Below are 18,948 nucleotides of genomic sequence, written 5' to 3'. Positions count from 1 at the left end.
ATCAGTAACATGTGAAAGTTGCTATTTCTCATACACAAGTTTTATCACATAGATTAAGGACATGCAAATATACCTCAGTTTACACAAGCCCAAAATGAATTATTTGTATACTAATCATAATACAACTAGAAAATGCTATAAATATTCAATTCAGCAGGACGGGCAATGTATTAGAGGGAGAAACAGCTTTTATATTTCAGGTAGAAGACCTTTCATTGGGTGGGGGGGGGGGGGGGGTCCAAAACTTAACATCATCAGTATTTACCAGAAAGTCAACATTGTTATATCTATGAAATGTAAAGGAATTTCTGGCCCTACAATGTTTGTTTCTCCACTGGCACCTCCAGCATTTTCTGTTTTCATTTCAGATTTCCAGCAATAATAGTTTTCTTGCTTTTGTTTTGTTGTATCTAGAAACATAGAAACCCTACAGCACAATACAGGCCCTTCGGCCCACAAAGCTGTGCCGAACATGTCCTTACCTTAGAAATTAGCCAGGGTTACCTATAGCCCTCTACAGCCTATTCCACGCACTCACCACTCTCTGTGTAAAAAACTTACCCCTGACATCTCCTCTGTACCTACTTCCAAGCACCTTAAACCTGTGCCCTCTTACGCTAGTCATTTCAGCTCTGGGAAAAAGCCTCTGACTATCCACACGATCAATGCCTCATCATCTTATAAACCTCTATCAGGTCACCTCTCATCCTCCGTCGCCCCCAGGAGAAAAGGTCGAGTTCACTCAACCTATTCTCATAAGGCATGCTCCCCAATCCAGGAACCATCCTTGTAAATCTCCTCTGCACCCTTTCTATGGTTTCCACATCTTTCCTATAGTGAGAACAGAACTGCGCACAGTACTCCAAGTGGGGTTTGACCAGGGTCCTATACAGCTGCAACATTACCTCTCTGCTCCTAAACTCAATCCCACGATTGATGAAGGCCTTCTTAGCTTGCAAGACTTGGGCAACAACCAGGCATGACTTGCGAGCAGGCAAATGACATACAAGCCAAAGTGAATATCTTTGCTTGATATTGAACAAGATCATCTACAAGTGATCAACCACTGATATCCTAGAGTTTAAAATGATGAACAAGGACAGACCAGGCACTTAAACACTCTGGCTACAACAGTACAGCAGAGACTGGGTACTACATACTGCATTAGTTTCAGAAGGGAAAACTGAGAGTCTAGGAAAATTATCTTTTTATCTGAAGTAATGAACTGAACTACTTAAGATCTTTCTCAAGTCAAAAACTTGTAAGCAACTGTTGAAACAGCGTACTTCAATATGCAAAAAATAAGGAAAATACATCTCTGCTTGTATTTGCTACCTGTATGACTTGAGAATATCTGCAGATTAAAAGATTCGGAAGATTCCTTTTCTTCTTGAAAATGATTGTACCCAAAATTTACGAGACTGGAAAGAAAAGTCCAAAGAATTATGTTAGAGTGAAGTCACAGAAGATTACACATGACATGTACTCATCTACAAGCCATTATAATTTAAATACTATTTGTGACATGTAATGTTGAAAGTATTAATTAGTTTAAAATATATGTTTGCTCCTCCCTAGATGAATAAATCTAAAAGCAAGATGGGTATTACACACATAAAACCACTGGGCCGGAACGTGTAACAACTGTTAATACTTTTTAACTATTGTTGTACTGAAACACAGGGAATTAAGACACGGTGCTAGAAGAGTTCAAAGGAAAGGTTAAATATCTACACTAGGAATGACCCTTTTATGGTCCATTGATGATTTTACTGTCATATGCACAAGTACGTGCACACACAGATGCAATGAAAAACTTAGTGACTGCTGAACTCTAGAGAACAGTTTTTTCTGGTTGGTTCAAGAACCATATGGCTGAAGGGAAGTAGCTGTTCCAAATGTGAGCCAAGTCTGCATGCTCAGTTGTCTTGACCTGGTATGCAAAACTTGCTTTTGAAATTCAAAAGGACAGAAAATAATAACTAGCAATGAATTACTGAGTTCTTATGTCTTGAAAATAATGTGTCAAGGGGTAAGAAATAGAACAATTTTAAGGTGGGAACTTAGGAAAGGTGCTTGTGGCAGGACTAATCCAAGACAGTCGATCACAAACCTGTCAGTCTCACATCAAAGTGATGACAGGTGTAACTAATGGTGTTATGAGTATTATATGCTCAACAATCAACAGATACTCCCTCATGAACACACATCTCCAAACCTTATTACAGCCTTCTTCTAAGCCAGGGGTTCCCAACTTTTTTTATGTGGCAAACCAGTATCATGACGCCAGGGGCCCATGGACTCAGGTTGGCAACCCCTGATCTAAGCATTGACAAAAATGCTTAATTCCCGAAGCAAAACACAAACCAAAGCTGAACTTGATCAAGAAAGACTGAAGCAGCATTTTTTAATATTGATGTCAGCAGAAATCTGACTGCATGTTTTTTACGTGACAAATAAAGCTTTTCTGTTTAATCTCTTTCTGACCAGCTCAAAAGCAGAAGTCTGGGTTTGTTGTAGATCAGTCGTTTCAACTTCACAACAAAACTGAATCTGCTCCTTGGGATAATAGGCTTGGCAGCCATCTTCAGCTGCTTTAAAATATTCCTGTCATCGTGAAGGTCAAAAGTGGGAACATTCTCAATGTCTAATTATTCAGCTCAATTGAGAATTCCTCAGGTAATTTTTTTTTAAACAACTAGGCATGAATTGCCAAGAGGCAAATAACATACAAGCCAAAGTGAATACCTTCGCTTGATGAAGGGCCTGTACTGTGCTGTAGGTTCTATATTAAACGACATCATTTTGAAGTGATCAACCACTGATATCCTAGAGTTGAAAATAATGAACAGGGACAAACCAGGCACTTAAGTACTCTATGGAAGAGACTGGTTACTACATAGAAACATAAAAAACCTACAGCACAGTACAGGCCTTTCGGCCCACAATGCTGTGCCAAACATGTACGGTACTTACTTTAGAAATTAAGGTTACCCATAGCCCTCTATTTTTCTAAGCTCCATGTACCTATCCAGGAGCCTCTTAAAAGTCCCTATCATATCCACCTCCACCACCATCGCCGGCAGCCCGTTCCACGCACTCACCACTCTCTGCGTAAAAAAAACTTATCCCCGACATCTCCTCTGTACCTGTTTCCAAGCATCTTAAAACTGTGCCCTCTCGTGTTAGCCATTTCAGCCCTGGGGAAAAAGCCTCTGACTATCCACACGATCAATGCCTCTCATCGTCTTCTACACCTCTATCAGGTCACCGCTCATCCTCCGTCGCTCCAAGGAGATTGTTACTCTGCAACAAATAACTTCGCTTGCTCCCAGTGCCCTTCCACCAGCAAGACACAAGAGGATGGCTGAGTGGAGCTCCGACAAAACTCCAGCAACCCAACACCAACTGGGAGAGGGAGTTTATACATTTAAAGTAATGGATGGGATGGCAGGGGCAGGGAGGGCTATTGGTCCAGGTGCAGGTCATTGGCAGCAGGCAGAATAATAGCTTAGCACTGACTAAACGGGCCGAAGGGCCTGTTTCTATGCTGTAATGCTCTATAATGCTAAATACTCATGTCCATCAACAATAGTTCAGGTATTTCTATTCAGCACAAACACAAATCAAAGAATATTTAGAGCTTACCATAACCTCGTAACCGTTAAAGAGAATCCAAGAGAGAAAGAAATCTATCACAGAAAAAAGAAACACACCTCTATAACCTGCTTCAGTAACATAATTTATCACCAAATAACAGTAACAAAATACAACAGTATCGTCAGCATTGAAAACAGTGACACCTACTGTCAACAAAATTAAATCCTATTTATGAAATTAGTGACAGATTCAGAAAGGTTTGGCCAAAATCTCAATTACTATTTCACATGTCGGGTGATCAGCAGTTCTCAGAAAAGGTTTTGGTTTTAGTTTCTGAGCCATATTAATGGATTGGAAACTATTTCATGAATTTCAGATATTGAACCATCAAAGAAATGAATTAAACAATGAGGGAGAATATGTTAGATTTCACGTCCACAGCTGCACCTAGAAGTATTTTGATTGTTGGCAGAGCATTAGCTGACATGGTGTTACAGGGAAGCAGATTTGCAGATTCAATAAGTAGGACAGAAGGCTCTGATTGAGCGTACGCACTTCAACTATTTATTTACAAACAAGCCGCGAGACACTCAACCAAGCATCTAAGTCAAACAGGTACTTATCTACGCCCGCTAAGTAACAAAATCTGACACTAAACATTCAGTAACACTTCAAACTCAACAGCTGCTTCATTAAGATCCCCCCTCCCCCAACAAGCCCTAAGTTACACAACTACAACACTAAGCATTCTGTTGTGTGTTTAATATTTCAATGATATTGGAAACAACAGGTACTTACCTAAGTGTGCACACTGGCCCTCCTACCTGCAGCACACTTTCCCCGTGGTTCTCTAGCCCTGGTCATATCCCACTCTGAAGGGAACCCCCCAGCAGAAAGAGACAGAACATGTCGCACACACTATTATACCCCTGCGGTGCCTGAAACCAGAAGCCGGTGCCATGGCAAGAAGGCCAACCATTGGGAGAGAGCTTCCACATCCTTTGAACGGGCCAATCGGCCGCCAGCACAGCAGAAGCAACTTCTGGCCAGCAGGCAAGTTAACCCTTCACATCACACACGGGCACTGACCAGATCTGATCCTACTGATTACTGTTGCAACACTTTATGCTGGGCCACACATACCTCCACTGTTCCTTAGCAACTCTTGGGCAGTGGTGAAGGGTTGTGGGCAGGATTTATGAATCTAAAATTATCACCAGGCGGCTGCTCAGATCTAGCCTAGTTAAAGGGAGTATATTCTCACCAGCAAAGAACAGCTTAAAAGTAGCTGTAATTTCATGCAAGGTTTAATTTTCTTCTCTGACTGAAAGAAATAGAAACAACAGCCATTTAATAAGAGTAATTTCAATATCTATGTGGCGGTCTTCATTGCAGACCAAAGGTGGCTGCTGACTGCTTAGGCAGGATAGAAATAGGTGAAGAAGATGTCCTGGAAGATGAAGCCAACTCTCCACTGGGTCAGGCCTTCCAGAGTTGCTGAAAGTAGCAGACGAAGTGATCACAATCATTCCGTCGACACTGAAGGCTGGAACAGCGCCAAAAGACAGAAAGCTAGAACGCAGTTTGAGAAGGATAAACAAGGCCAGTTAAAGTGGTAAAGGAAATTAGTCCCTGGTAGTGATTTTCGAACATGTAAAAAACATTGATTGAATAAGTATGGACTAGCAAGGAAAGGCAGCAGTATTTGTTAAAAGTGCTCCTCGGGATAACATCCTCAGCAACCATCTTCATCAATGGCAATGCTGCCCTGGCATAGATCAAAACCTGGGGTAATTCTCTACGATCAGGCATTGTTCAACTCAATTCAGAATTCTTCTGGTGGTGAAATTTTCTACATTCATTAATGTACATAAGAACATAAGAAATAGGAGCAAGAGTAGGCCACCTGGCCTGTCGAGCCTCTTCTGCCATTCAATAAGATCATGACTGATCTGGCCATGGACTCATCTCCACCTACCCCCCTTTTCCCCATAACCCTTAATTCCCCACTATGCAAAAATCTATCCAACTTTTTAAATATATTTAACAAGGAAGCACAGGGAGTTGATAAAGTTAGTGCAATATAGATATATTTTATGGGTTTTTGTAAAGAAGCAAAGATGCAAACCTTGACACGTTTGTAAATAGTGGTGAGAAGCAAAAATGAAAACTGTAGCTGAAGCAGTCACAATCATTCATGAAATGGTAAAAGTATGACCATTGGAATAAACTGGAGATGCGATTTGTAAGGATTAATATTTAAAAGGAGCCAAGGTGTTAATATGGTTAAAAGCAAAAACTACATTGATATTCACAATTCCACAAAGAGCAAAAATGCAAAAAGCAAAGAGGAATGTTATAAGTGATGTGACCTGCTGGGCATCACCCAATGTATCATACAAAGTTTTGGAACCGGAGTTGGTTTATTATGGTCTCAAGATTCAAGGCAGAGTGAAAAGCTTATTCTGAATACAGATCAAATAATTACACAGTACACTGAGGTAGCATAAGAACAGAATGCAGAATAAAGTGCAACAGCTAAAGAGAAAGTGCAGTGCAGGTGGACAATAAGGTCCAAGGTAGTTTATAAGGTCGACAGTCCATCTTGTCATACTATGAAACCATGTAACAATCTTATAATAGTAGGGTAGAAGCTGTCCTTGAGGCTGGTGATATGTACTTTTACACTTTTGAGTGCCCTGACTAATGGGACTGGAGAAAAAAGAATTTCTGGGGTGGGTGCAGTCTAAGATTGTGTTGGCTGGTTTGTACTGAGGCAGGGAGAACTATAAAGAGTCCATGGCTGGTTTCCGTTATGCATTGAGCTGTGCCCACAACTCTCTGCAGTTTCTTGCGGTCATGGGCAGAGCAAGTGTCATAGCAAGCTGTGATGAATCCAGACAGGATGCTTCTATGGTGCATTGATAAATATTGGTGAGGGTCAACCGGGACATGTGAAATTTCTTTAGCATCCTGGGAAGTACGAGCATTGGTGAACTTTCTTGGGCACGGCATCTACGTGGTTGGACCAAGACAAGCTATTGGTGATGTTTACTCTGAGGAATTTGAATCTCTTAACCCATGAGAGCTTTATTTTGGGCATCATAGTTCAGAAAAGTTGTTTAATCGTTGGACAGATGTTCTGAAGTTTTATTAGAATGGTAGCTTAGAGAAGGATATCAATAGTAAGAAGTTATTATTGGAAACATTAGGATCATTCACCTTGTAACAGAGAGATTTAAAGGAGACCAAATAATTTTCTTCATTCAAAATGATGAACAGTTTTGATAGGTGGGAAAATAGATTCCACCTTGTGAGCAGGTCAACAATTAGAGGTATATATTCAAAATAATTGGCAAATTATTAAAGGCGAATCTCATTTCCTTGATAAAAGCTGTCAAGAAGGTAACAGCAGAGTTCAGAAACATTTTTAAAAAGTGAATAGGGTGTTTGAGGGTGAAAATATGCATTTAAAAATTATGGAACTTGGTATGAGAATTCTTATAAAGAATCGGCGCAAACACTTTGACCACCTATCCTCGTTCTGTACAGCAAGTTTATGTACTTGTGACCACTTTCACAGAACTGAGGGGGAACTCCTACCATTAGTTTAACTTCCATTAAAATTGATTCTGTAAATATTGATATGGTCATTTAAAAAAAAATTGGATAGGTTTATGGACAGGAAAGGAATGGAGGGTTATGGGCTGAGTGCAGGTCGGTGGGACTAGGTGAGAGTAAGCGTCGGCATGGACTAGAAGGGCCGAGATGGCCTGTTTCCATGCTGTAATTGTTGTATGGTTAAATAATTACAATGCATTTTGCTTCACTGGTTCCCTATTCCTCCTTCACAAAATACATTTATAAATGATGCTGAGTAAAGAAAAGGTTGTCAGAACTGCACAGTACAACCAGTAATCATGATACAAATCGCCTAATTTTCAGAAAATAAAGCTTGTGCTATTCACGCTCCACGTCTGTGGTGTTGTAAATCATTTCGACTTCTTCATTCACTTTCGTAACTACTCATTAAGAGACCCTCAACTTCCTCCTGCTTGAGGAATGTCCCTGCCTCATCTCCATCATGGCTCAATCACAGGGTGGAGAAATGAAACAATGAAAAAGGAAAAGTCAGTGTTTCTGTTGTAATAGAATAAGGATGTAATAGAGAAATGGAGGTCATTTAAGGGTGAAATTATGAGGGTACAGAATCTTTATGTTCCTGTTAGGTTGAAAGGAAAGGTTAAAGGTTTGAAAGCACCATGGTTTTCAAGGGATATTAGAAACTTGGTTCGGAAAAAGAGGGATGTCTACAATAGATATAGGCAGCATGGAGTAAAGGAATTGCTCAAGGAATATAAAGAATGTAAAAGGAATCTTAAGAAAGAGATTAGAAAAGCTAAAAGAAGATACGAGTTTGGTTTGGCAAATAAGGTGGAAGTAAATCCAAAAGGTTTCTACAGTTATATTAAAAGCAAGAGGATAGTGAGGGATAAAATTGGTCCCTTAGAGAATCAGGGTGGTCAGCTATGTGTGGAGCCGAGGGAGATGGGAGAGATTTTGAACGATTTCCTCTCTTCGGTATTCACTAAGGAGAAGGATATTGAATGGTGTAGGGTGTGGGAAACAAGTAAGGAAGTTATGGAACCTATGACAATTAAAGAGGTGGAAGTACTGGCGCTTTTAAGAAATTTAAAAGTGGATAAATCTCCGGGTCCTGACAGGATATTCCCCAGGACCTTGAGGGAAGTTTGTGTAGAGATAGCAGGAGCTCTGATGGAGATCTTTCAGATGTCATTAGAAACGGGGATTGTGCCAGAGGATTGGCGTATTGCTCATGTGGTTCCATTGTTTAAAAAGGGTTCTAGAAGTAAGCCTGGCAATTATAGACCAGTCAGTTTGACATCAGTGGTGGGTAAATTAATGGAAAGTATTCTTAGAGATAGTATTTATAATTATCTGGATAGACAGGATCTGATTAGGAGTAGCCAGCATGGATTTGTGCGTGGAAGGTCATGTTTGACAAACCTTATTGAATTTTTTGAAGAAGTTACGAGGAATGTTGACGAGGGTAAGGCAGTGGATGTAGTCTATATGGACTTCAGCAAGGCCTTTGACAAAGTTCCACATGGAAGGTTAGTTAAGAAGGTTAAGTCGTTAGGTATTAATGCTGGAGTAATAACATGGATTCAACAGTGGCTAGATGGGAGATGCCAGAGAGTAGTGGTGGATAATTGTTTATCGGGATGGAGGCCGGTGACTAGCGGGGTGCCTCAGGGATCTGTTTTGGGCCCAATGTTGTTTGTAATATACATAAATGATCTGGATGATGGGGTGGTAAATTGGATTAGTAAGTATGCCAATGATACTAAGGTAGGAGGTGTTGTGGATAATGAGGTGGGTTTTCAAAGCTTGCAGGGAGATTTATGCCGGTTAGAAGAATGGGCTGAACGTTGGCAGATGGAGTTTAATGCTGAGAAGTGTGAGGTTCTACATTTTGGCAGGAATAATCCAAATAGAACATACAGGGTAAATGGTAGGGCACTGAGGAATGCAGTGGAACAGAGAAATCTAGGAATAACAGTGCATAGTTCCCTGAAGGTGGAGTCTCATGTAGATAGGGTGGTGAAGAAGGCTTTTGGAACGCTGGCCTTTATAAATCAGAGCATTGAGTACAGAAGTTGGGATGTAATGTTAAAATTGTACAAGGCATTGGTAAGGCCAAATTTGGAATATTGTGTACAGTTCTGGTCACCGAATTATAGGAAAGATATCAATAAATTAGAGAGAGTGCAGAGACGATTTACTAGGATGTTACCTGGGTTTCAGCACTTAAGTTACAGAGAAAGGTTGAACAAGTTAGGTCTCTATTCATTGGAGCGTAGAAGGTTGAGGGGGGATTTGATCGAGGTATTTAAAATTTTGAGAGGGATAGATAGAGTTGACGTGAATAGGCTGTTTCCATTGAGAGTAGGGGAGATTCAAACGAGAGGACGTGATTTGAGAGTTAGGGGGCAAAAGTTTAAGGGAAACACAAGGGGGTATTTCTTTACTCAGAGAATGATAGCTGTGTGGAATGAGCTTCCTGTAGAAGTAGTAGAGGCCAGTTCAGTTGTGTCATTTAAGGTAAAATTGGATAGGTATATGGACAGGAAAGGAGTGGAGGGTTATGGGCTGAGTGCGGGTAGGTGGGACTAGGTGAGATTAAGAGTTCGGCACGGACTAGGAGGGCCGGAATGGCCTGTTTCCGTGCTGTGATTGTTATATATATGTTCTTATGAGTGATGAACAGACCTGATGGTCAATGGGGTGCAGAGTTAACCATTCCCAAACCCCCTCCTGAGAACTACGAACTATTGCTGTTGCTATGCTGCTCATGAGAGAGAGATGAAACACAGGCAAGAACATCTGCTACAGATAAGAGGGGGAGAGAGCCTGTTGATTTACTGTATTTTGACTCTTCCTGGATTATTTACCTTCCACTACAAGGACTTTACTTTGCTCGTTAACATTCCTCAGGAGATAGCAGGAGTGGCCTGATTTGATGGACACAGTCATTCAGAGTTGATGGATAGCTGAGACCCCGTGAGTGGGGATAAAAGACAGGTGTGGAGAGACACCCTTCAGACACACCAGTGGACACTGACTGAGTGTTGGGAACCCACAGAAAGGTGGGGGCTTCGGAGATCGGTCAGTAAAGCTCACAGTGTTACAGCAGGGCCGGTGGGGACTTGTGTGTGTGTCCACTCATGCCAGAGTGACGAGTCCACCACAGAAAAACGGTCTGGCTGAAGACCAGAGGGGTCATAACTGAATGACCACAACAATACGACGGATTAAGAAAGCCACAAAAGGTTTGCCAGCCGCAGCTGTTGCTGTTGCATCTCGCTCTCTCTCTCTCTCTCTCTCCCCAATGATTTCAATACAACAACCATAACTACATCAGCATTTATGAACTGAACTCTATACTTTCCTATGACAATTCATTTATCCCTAGACATCGATAGAGCTTGTTTATTATTATTATTATTATTCCTACACTGTTAGGTTTATTACTGCGAACTTGTTTTATATGTATATTTGCATTTTTGATATTGTATTGTGTAGTTTACTAATAAACACCTTTAGTTTGGTACCACCAGACTCCAACGGATTCTTCTTTCTCTGCTGGTCAGACACCCAGTTACGGGGTACGTAACACTGTGTTCCAAATTAAAGCAGAAATGGTGGAAGTGCTCAGGCAGAAAAAGTGGAGAAAATATTCCAGGTCAAACGGCCTTTCATCAGAATACTAAACAAGGTACCCAGAACACCACTCCAATCTCAAGAAATTCTTAGTCGTAGTGGTCTTAGAATGCCCTTTCACTTTTTAGTTTAAAGTTGACAGCTCACATAACTTTGTTCAAAATTGTACTCAGGCTTGCCTTATCCATTAAAACAAATTCTACGCACAAATGAAACACTGAAACCCCTTCTAAAGGTTTCAGACACTGTTTTCCTTCCTGTTCAAAAGGCAGCTTCATCAGTCTCAACTCTCCGATCTTTGATGCCCAGCAATCATCCAATCATGTAAATTGACACCTCACACTCCCTCCTCACTGAAATAAAAACTCAGACATAAGAAAAAAATGCTAAAAGGAAGCTCATGCTCTTACAACTTTTTAAATTTTTTAACAAATATTCACTTTAAGCATTTACATCTGTCCTATTTATATTTAATTTGATGTACATTATTTTATAACACCATATGCCATTTATTCTAGAGGCAATGCCTGTGAACACAGATGGCACACGGAGAATACCTGAAAGGTCCTGCAGGCAGAAGAGCTGATGCTTCCCAGTTCCAGCGAATGAGGTTCAATCCTGAACCCAGGTGCTGCTCACGTGGAGTTTGCACGCTCTTGTGACAGAACGGTTTCCTCCAGATGCTCTGACATCCTCCCACATTTTAAGGAAACGCAGGTTGGAATGTATATCGTTGCTAGTACATAGGTGAGCAGTAAGGTTTGGGGGGAGTTAAGGGGAATTGTGGAAAGGACAAGATAGGATTGGTGTAGGATGATTGTAGGTGTGGATTCAGTGGGTCCAGTTCTGTGTTGTATGACTAACTTGTTATCTGTACATCTCAACATCTCTGTTAAACCTCACAGACCTTACATTATGTCAGTAGAGATATAGCCCACGCATAACAGACAGTTTAAAATGCTGGCAATTTAATGGTTAAGAGAAAATATAAAACACCACTTACCAATATTCCATTGCTCCCATCTGGATAGAACTGGTAACCCATCAGAACTGCATTGTTTTCCTAATTAAAATTGGTTATCGACATTAGGGACATTCCTCTTTAGTTTATAGTTTACTATTCAAAAAGATATTTTGATAATTACTGCAGCAATTCACTGCCTTCAGTATATTAATATTAATAACTTAATCCTCAAGGCCACTCATGGCTAGAAGCTCAACTGGACCAGACATGCAAATACTGTAACTCCAAGAACAGGTCAGGGACTGGGTACCGTGAGGTAAAAGACTCTCCAGGTGACACCCCAAAGTGTTTCCATCATCTCCAGAACACAAGTCAGGAGTATGATGGAGGTGCAGTTCCAACAGTTCTCAAATTAGACACAATAAATCCTGCTGGACCAGCACCTCAACACCCTCACAGACAATTACCCTCTCTGCCACTGGTGCATGGCCATTGCAACGTGTGCCTTCCATGATATGCACTGCAGCCTGGCTGCACGTCACAAGCCTGCAAGCTGAGACACTAAGCAAGGTCCGGGTAGCAGACACAAAGAACACCATTACCAACAGGTTTCACTCCAAGTCACACAATGCAGTAACTTGAAAATAAATCACAGTCCTTGCTACATTTCAGTCTTGGAAATCCATACTCACTCGCACTACAGAAGTACCTTCACCAGAACTGCTGTACAGTAGCTCTCCTTGGGGACAATACCTGCCAGCCTTTCCAATGATACCCAGGTGCCTAATTTGTGAAACTGTCCTGCCATGCATTCAAATTTCAAGTAAAACTTGTTTGTTAGGTGGTGCAAGGATTAGCATAATTGTATTACAGATCTGTTCATTCCAGAGCTGAGTGTTCAATTCCAGCGCTGTCTGTAAGGCGTTTGTACGTTCTCCCCGTAAATCACGTAGGTTTCCCCATGGTGCTTGGATTTCCACCCACAGTCCAAAGAGGTACCGGTTAGTAGATTAATTGGTCGTTGTAAATAGTCTTGTCATTAGGCTACTGTTAAATAGGTGGGTTGCTGAGTAGCATGGCTCACTGGGCTGAAAAGCCTGTTCCACACTGTACCACCAAATAAAGTTAAATAAATATTGCTTATAGAACCTCTGGCGATAGCATTTCGAAAATGTCCTGAACTGACCGGGATTTGGAGAGGGGGTGTTGAACATAAAGTCTCTCTCTATGCTGATGACTTACTACTCTTTCTCTCATATCCGTCTACATCCTTACCTCTAATGTTTTCACTTCTTGACCAGTTTAGCCAGATCTCTGGCTATAAACTCAACTTACATAAGAGTGAACTTTTCCCAATTAATAAAGAAGCACAAGAACTAATATTTTGAGATCTCCCTTTTAAAGTAGTCCATAATCAATTTACTTATCTTGGAATTACAGTCACAAAGGAAGTTTAAAGATCTCTTTCGTGAAAACTTTGTCAACCTCTCATATGCTACAAAACAGAGTCTGGTACAATGGTCACCTCTATCTATGTCCTTGGTAGGTCGTATCAATGTTGTCAAAATGTATGTTCTCCCCAAATTCTTATTCTTATTTCAATCTATCCCAATTTTTATTCCTAAATCTTTTTTTGATTCCTTAGACTCTATTATTTTGTCATATCTGTGGCAGAATAAGTGCTCTAGAATTAATAAAATCCACCTCCAAAAATCTAAAAAAGAGGGTGGCATGGCTTTACCTAATTTTCGCTTATATTACTGGGCAGCTAATATACGTTGTGCTGCCTTCTGGTCTTTCTTCCACGGTCAACCTGAGTGCCCTAACTGGGTGGCAATGGAGTTGTGCTCCACTAAAGAATTATCTATATCTGCACTTCTTGGCTCTGCACTCCCTAGCAGTCTGCCCAGATCAATAGCTAATCCTCTGATTAGACACACTTTGCGTATATGGGCTCAGTTCAGGAAATGCTATGGTTTCCAGGGGTTTCCATTTCTAGCCCTGTCGCACATAATCACCTTTTTTTACCTACCACGTTCGATTCAGCATTCCATGTTTGGTACAGGAAGGGCATTAGACATTTTGAAGATCTCTTCATTGATAACCGCTTCGCTTCTTTTCAACAGCTCTCTGTTAAGTTCAACCTGCCTAACGCTCACTTTTTCAGATATCTCCAAATCCGACACTTTACTGCTCCTTTAATTCCTAACTTTCCTGAAATGCCTGCGAAAAATGCTATGGACCTATTTCTCTCCATTAATCCACTAGGTAAAGGTTTAATTTCAATTATCCAAGATAAACTAGCAGCCTTACAACGGGCCCCTGTGGATAAAATTAAAATGGCCTGGGAGCAGGATCTAAATATCTCCTTATCCGAGGAGAGCTGGGACTCAGTTCTCAAATCGGTTAACTCAACCTCTCTTTGTGCTCGCCATTGTCTCTTACAGTTTAAGATTGTTCATAGAGCCCATATGTCTAAATCTAAACTATCTCGATTCTACCCTAGCATTAGTCCGCTCTGTGATAAATGCAAGAGGGGCGTGGCCTCTCTCATCCATATGTACTGGCTCTGTCCTAGCTTGGAGAAATTCTGGAAAGATGTCTTCACTACACTATCGGGTATTCTGAATCAGCACCTAGAACCTAACCCCTTAATTGCTCTGTTCGGTTTTTGGGGCGAGACAGATTTATGTCTGGGTCCGACCAAATGCCGAATACTATCCTTTGCCTCTCTCCTGGCGAGACGCTTGATCCTCCTTAGATGGAGAGATGTTGCCCCGCCCACTCATGCGCAATGGCTTAACGACATTATGGCCTGCTTGGACCTCGAAAAAATTCATTACTCAGTTCTCAATTCGGATTTAAAGTTCCATAAGATCTGGGGGCCTTTTATCGAGTACTTTCATAACCTTCCTCTTGACTAGGGTTTTTTTTTCTTTTCAGTCCCTTGCTTTCAGCTCCCTTTTTTTTTCTGGTAGTAGGCATTATTATCCTCTGTTGCTAAGTGTATTTACAGTCTGGGAGTTTGACTGTCCGGACTTATACTCTCTATATTGTGTGGTGGTTGGTCTGGAATTGTTGTTTTTTTTCTTGTGTTGTGGGGTTTGGGGAGGACACTAAGCTCACTTGTCTTTAATTTAGGTGCTTTTTTGTTAAATTCTCTTCCTGTGTAGCATATTGTTATTGTATGCTTAACCTTGCTCTGTATTAATGCTCCTCATTGGGATTTGGGGTTTTTAATTTTGTAAAATGTTTTGAAAAACTAATTAAAATTTTTCTTAAATAAATAAATAAATAAATAAATATTGCTGTTTCTATGCAATATCATTACCATAAGACCATCAGATATAAGAGCAGAATTAGGCTATTTGGCCAATCAAGACTGCTCTGCCATTTCATCATGGCTGATGCAATTTTCCTCTCAGCCCCAATCTCACACCTTCTCCCCATATCTCTTCATGCCCTGAAATTAGCACAGACAGCTAACGGACTGCCTTCATACGATGCTATTGATGACTGCATCCTCCAAATCTTTATTTTCATTGTAACATTCAGGATGCTAGTTGATACCTTCAAATTCTTCTTAATTCCTAACTTGCTGAAGTTGTGAAATTGTTTCATTTTAACTCACGGTCATTTCTGGCATCTCTAAGCCAGAATGGTTGAAACCACAGTGAGCAAAACAGTTCTGAATTGTCTCACTACTTATTTCTCAGCAACTATCAGTGAAAAAAAATCATTGATTTTTGAACACAAACACATTTACCTCTCAGCACCATTTCTCAGCTCTTCATTTAGTTTGCTAGTATTTGTATGTTTGTTCATACTCTAAAATAAATGACGGCTAGAATTAAGACTGCCTATCATTCCTGACTCCTAGAAGAATCCCAATGATCAGAAAATAAACAGAGATCAACAGTTTTGCCTCCCTGGGCACCTACCAGTCTGTATATTTAAAGAAAAACTTTCTCTGAATATCTCTTTTAAGGTTTCCCCTTTCATTTTATGCCCTCAAGTATTTGATATCTCCTCGCTGGGGGGAATCTCTGATTATCTATCCTATCTACGCCTCTCATAATGTTATATACCTCCATCAGCTTGCCCCGTTAACTTCTGACCTTCCAGAAAAAGCAATTCCAGTTTGAACAACTTCTTCCTCGAGTAATCCAGGCAACATCCTGACAAATGGCTGGTGAAGGCGAGAAGGAGAAGGTTCAAAAGGAGATTTATTTAGAGATACAGTGCAGAACAGGCCCTTCCAGCCCAACGAGCCACGCTGCCCAGGAGCCATCTATTTATCACCAGCCTATCATAGAACAACTTACAATGACCAATTAACCTATCAACTGGTACGTCTTAGCACACATAGGAAACCCATGCATTCATGGGAAAAGCCTACAAACTCCTTTCAGATGGCACCGGAATCGAACTCCAAACTCCGAAATGCTCCAAGTTGTTATAATAATGTCACACTAACCGCTACATAGCTGTGGTGCCCTTTTGTAAAAAGGAAATGACAAAAACTCAAGACAGACCTGGACACAGATTTAAGAGGCAAGTGTTTTTCTTAAAACACAGAAAGTGATAGATGCCTGGAACGTGCTAGTGGGGAGTGGGGAGCGGGTGATAATGATGTTTAAGAGACAGGCACATGAATATGCAGGAAGTGAAGGAATATGGATCATGATTGGCCAGATGGGATTAGTTTAATTATTTGCACAGACATTATGAGCCGAAGTGCTTGTTGCTGTGCTGTGCTGTTCTGAGTTCTAATCTCACCATGGGTCCCATGCCATTTAATCTTCTGGACCTGCTAACTAAGAGTGACCTTGTCAAATGCTTTACCATAATCCACCGACTGCCCTACACTCAGCAATCATCACCACCTTCTGAAATAAAAATCCCCACATAAACCATGCTCAATATCACCAATAAGCCATTGCATAAGCCAATCCCTGCAAATCTTCTCCACTAAGTTCCCTACCACTGACATAAGAATCATGGGCTATAACATGTCCTGGTTTGCCCCCACTGCCTTTCTTCAATAAAAGAACAATGTTGGCTATTTTCCAGTTTTCCGGTACTAAGGAGGATGCAAGGATCTCAATCAAGCCCCTGAAATCCCCTCCCTTGCTTCCCTCCAACACCACCTCCTCCTCCTCGATATTTACATGTCCTAGAGTTTTCACTAATCGATGCAAAAGGAGTTCATATGTGTACGTTGAAGAAAAGCTTTATTCTTTGTTGTGTCCTTTTTATTACCCCACAGATCAAACCAAAACCAATTTATTTGCTGATACATGCTGCTGCTGGGACATTCAAGATTCAAGAATTTTTAATGTTATTTCCAGTACACAAATGTAAAGGAGAACAAAATAATTGTTACTCCAGATCTGATGCAGCAGAAAAAAAAACACAGTAAGATTAAAAGACACTAATAATAAAAACACAATAAAAATAAATTCAAATACATAGTCAACTAATGAAAAATATATTCTGCACTTTTGCTCATACTAATGTTTGTTTATTTTTAGTATTCAATGAACTGGTGACTTATCATTTTCTTTACCTTTTCAAGAATACAGAACAGTCTCTGTGTTTCTGCATCCCACTGTGCCCACAAAAAGTCTTCAGCCACAATCTCTTTGGGAAGATGGTCTGGATTCTGAATTGTCTAAAGGAAATTTTAAAAAAGCACATGTTGCCTGAAAACACTTTCGATAAGAGAAACAAAATTAAAGGTTCAATTAAACACCTGGCTGTTGTCATAACTGAAAAAGAGACAAAAAAAAGTTCATTTTGCAAAATGCAACACCTACTCTTTCACCTCTACTGAATGCATTTGGTGTTCCCAACGCATTCTCCTCTGAGGAGCTAAATACAGACTAAGTGTCCATATTGCAAAGAACATGAGCTTCCTGTTGCCTGTATATTCCACACCTACAGTCTATCTGTGGTTTCCTGCACTGTGAGAGCAGCAGTGCGATCACTTGAGTAAGATGTTCTGCTATGGGTTTGTCTATTGGTGGGCCCTCAGCTGGTTGTAGAGGCTGATCCGAAATCCACATTTTCTGGTGCAGTGTAGACATGAGTAAAAGTGGTGGCTGTGGTTAGTGGTTGAATCTTTTGTTTGTTTCAGAAGCTCCTTTCACAGCTGCCACTTGTTCTCTGTGGCACAGCGGAGGTCACTCTCATCTCCTTCTTGATCAGATTTCCGCCAGGTGCATCTACTGAGTGCAACGTCCTCCCAGTTTTTACATGTAATGTTGAATTTCTTCAGGTTTATTGTGATGTGTTCTTTGAAGTATTTCCAAGGGCTCACTGACCTTCCTGGGGGTAAAGCGTCTTTGGGGAGACATGAGGTAGGCACCTGGATGACGTGACCTATCCACTGGAGTTGGTGTTGCTTTATCGCACTGGAGATGCTGTTCATGTTGCCCTCCTCCAGTACGTTGGAGTTAGTGAGCATGCTCTTCCAGATGAGCCCTTGTAGGGTTCTTTGGTGGTGTTGTCCCAGGGCTTTCAGCTGCCTACTGTAGGTGGTCCATGATTCAGTTCCATACAGTAATGTAGGAAGGATGTCTGCTCTATAGATTAAAAGTTTTGTTTGGACCTGTAGGTCATGGTCTTCAAAGACTCTTTTCCTTAATCTTGTATCGGCTCCACCAGCACTCCTCAGGCAGTGGTTGGTCACTGGGTTATGTCTGCTTTTGAGGAGAGAATGCTGCCAAGGTAGAGGAAGTGTACAGTTTTGTAATTCCAGAATGTACAACTATTTGCAAGAAAAAGACAGGAGCACAGGAGACAGTGTTTTGAACATAGAACATAGGACAGTACAGCACAGTACATGCCCTTCGGCCCACAATGTTGTGCCGACCCTTGAACCCTGCCTCCCATATAACCTTAAATTCCTCCATATACCTGTCTAGTAGTCTCTTAAACTTCACTAGTGTATCTGCCTCCACCACTGATTCAGGCAGTGCATTCCACGCACCAACCACTCTCTGAGTAAAAAACTTTCCTCTAATATCCCCCTTGAACTTCCCACCCCTTACCTTAAAGCCATGTCCTCTTGTACTGAGCAGTGGTGCCTTGGGGGAGAGGCACTGGCTGTCCACTCTGTCTATTCCTCTTAACGT

The 18,948-nt window shown here is 41.0% G+C and overlaps 1 protein-coding gene across 3 annotated transcripts in view; it reads right to left on the bottom strand.

Annotated features, from left to right (window-relative positions):
* Positions 1–18,948, bottom strand: part of gsap (gamma-secretase activating protein) — a 98,171-nt gene that overhangs the window by 48,024 nt on the left and 31,199 nt on the right. For all 3 annotated transcript variants that reach the window (XM_073066621.1, XM_073066622.1, XM_073066623.1), the window contains exons 9-12: positions 17,379–17,483; positions 11,849–11,908; positions 3,649–3,692; positions 1,336–1,421 (exon numbers count right to left, since the gene is read on the bottom strand). In XM_073066621.1, coding sequence (XP_072922722.1) covers positions 1,336–1,421; positions 3,649–3,692; positions 11,849–11,908; positions 17,379–17,483 — 295 coding nt within the window. The remainder of the gene's footprint in view (positions 1–1,335; positions 1,422–3,648; positions 3,693–11,848; positions 11,909–17,378; positions 17,484–18,948) is intronic.

The sequence above is a fragment of the Hemitrygon akajei genome, chromosome 14 (genome assembly GCF_048418815.1).
Source record: "Hemitrygon akajei chromosome 14, sHemAka1.3, whole genome shotgun sequence".
In the NCBI taxonomy this organism is placed as follows: domain Eukaryota; kingdom Metazoa; phylum Chordata; class Chondrichthyes; order Myliobatiformes; family Dasyatidae; genus Hemitrygon; species Hemitrygon akajei.
The sequence above is the reverse complement of the archived record's forward strand: the minus strand, read 5'-3'. Positions and strand labels throughout refer to the sequence as shown.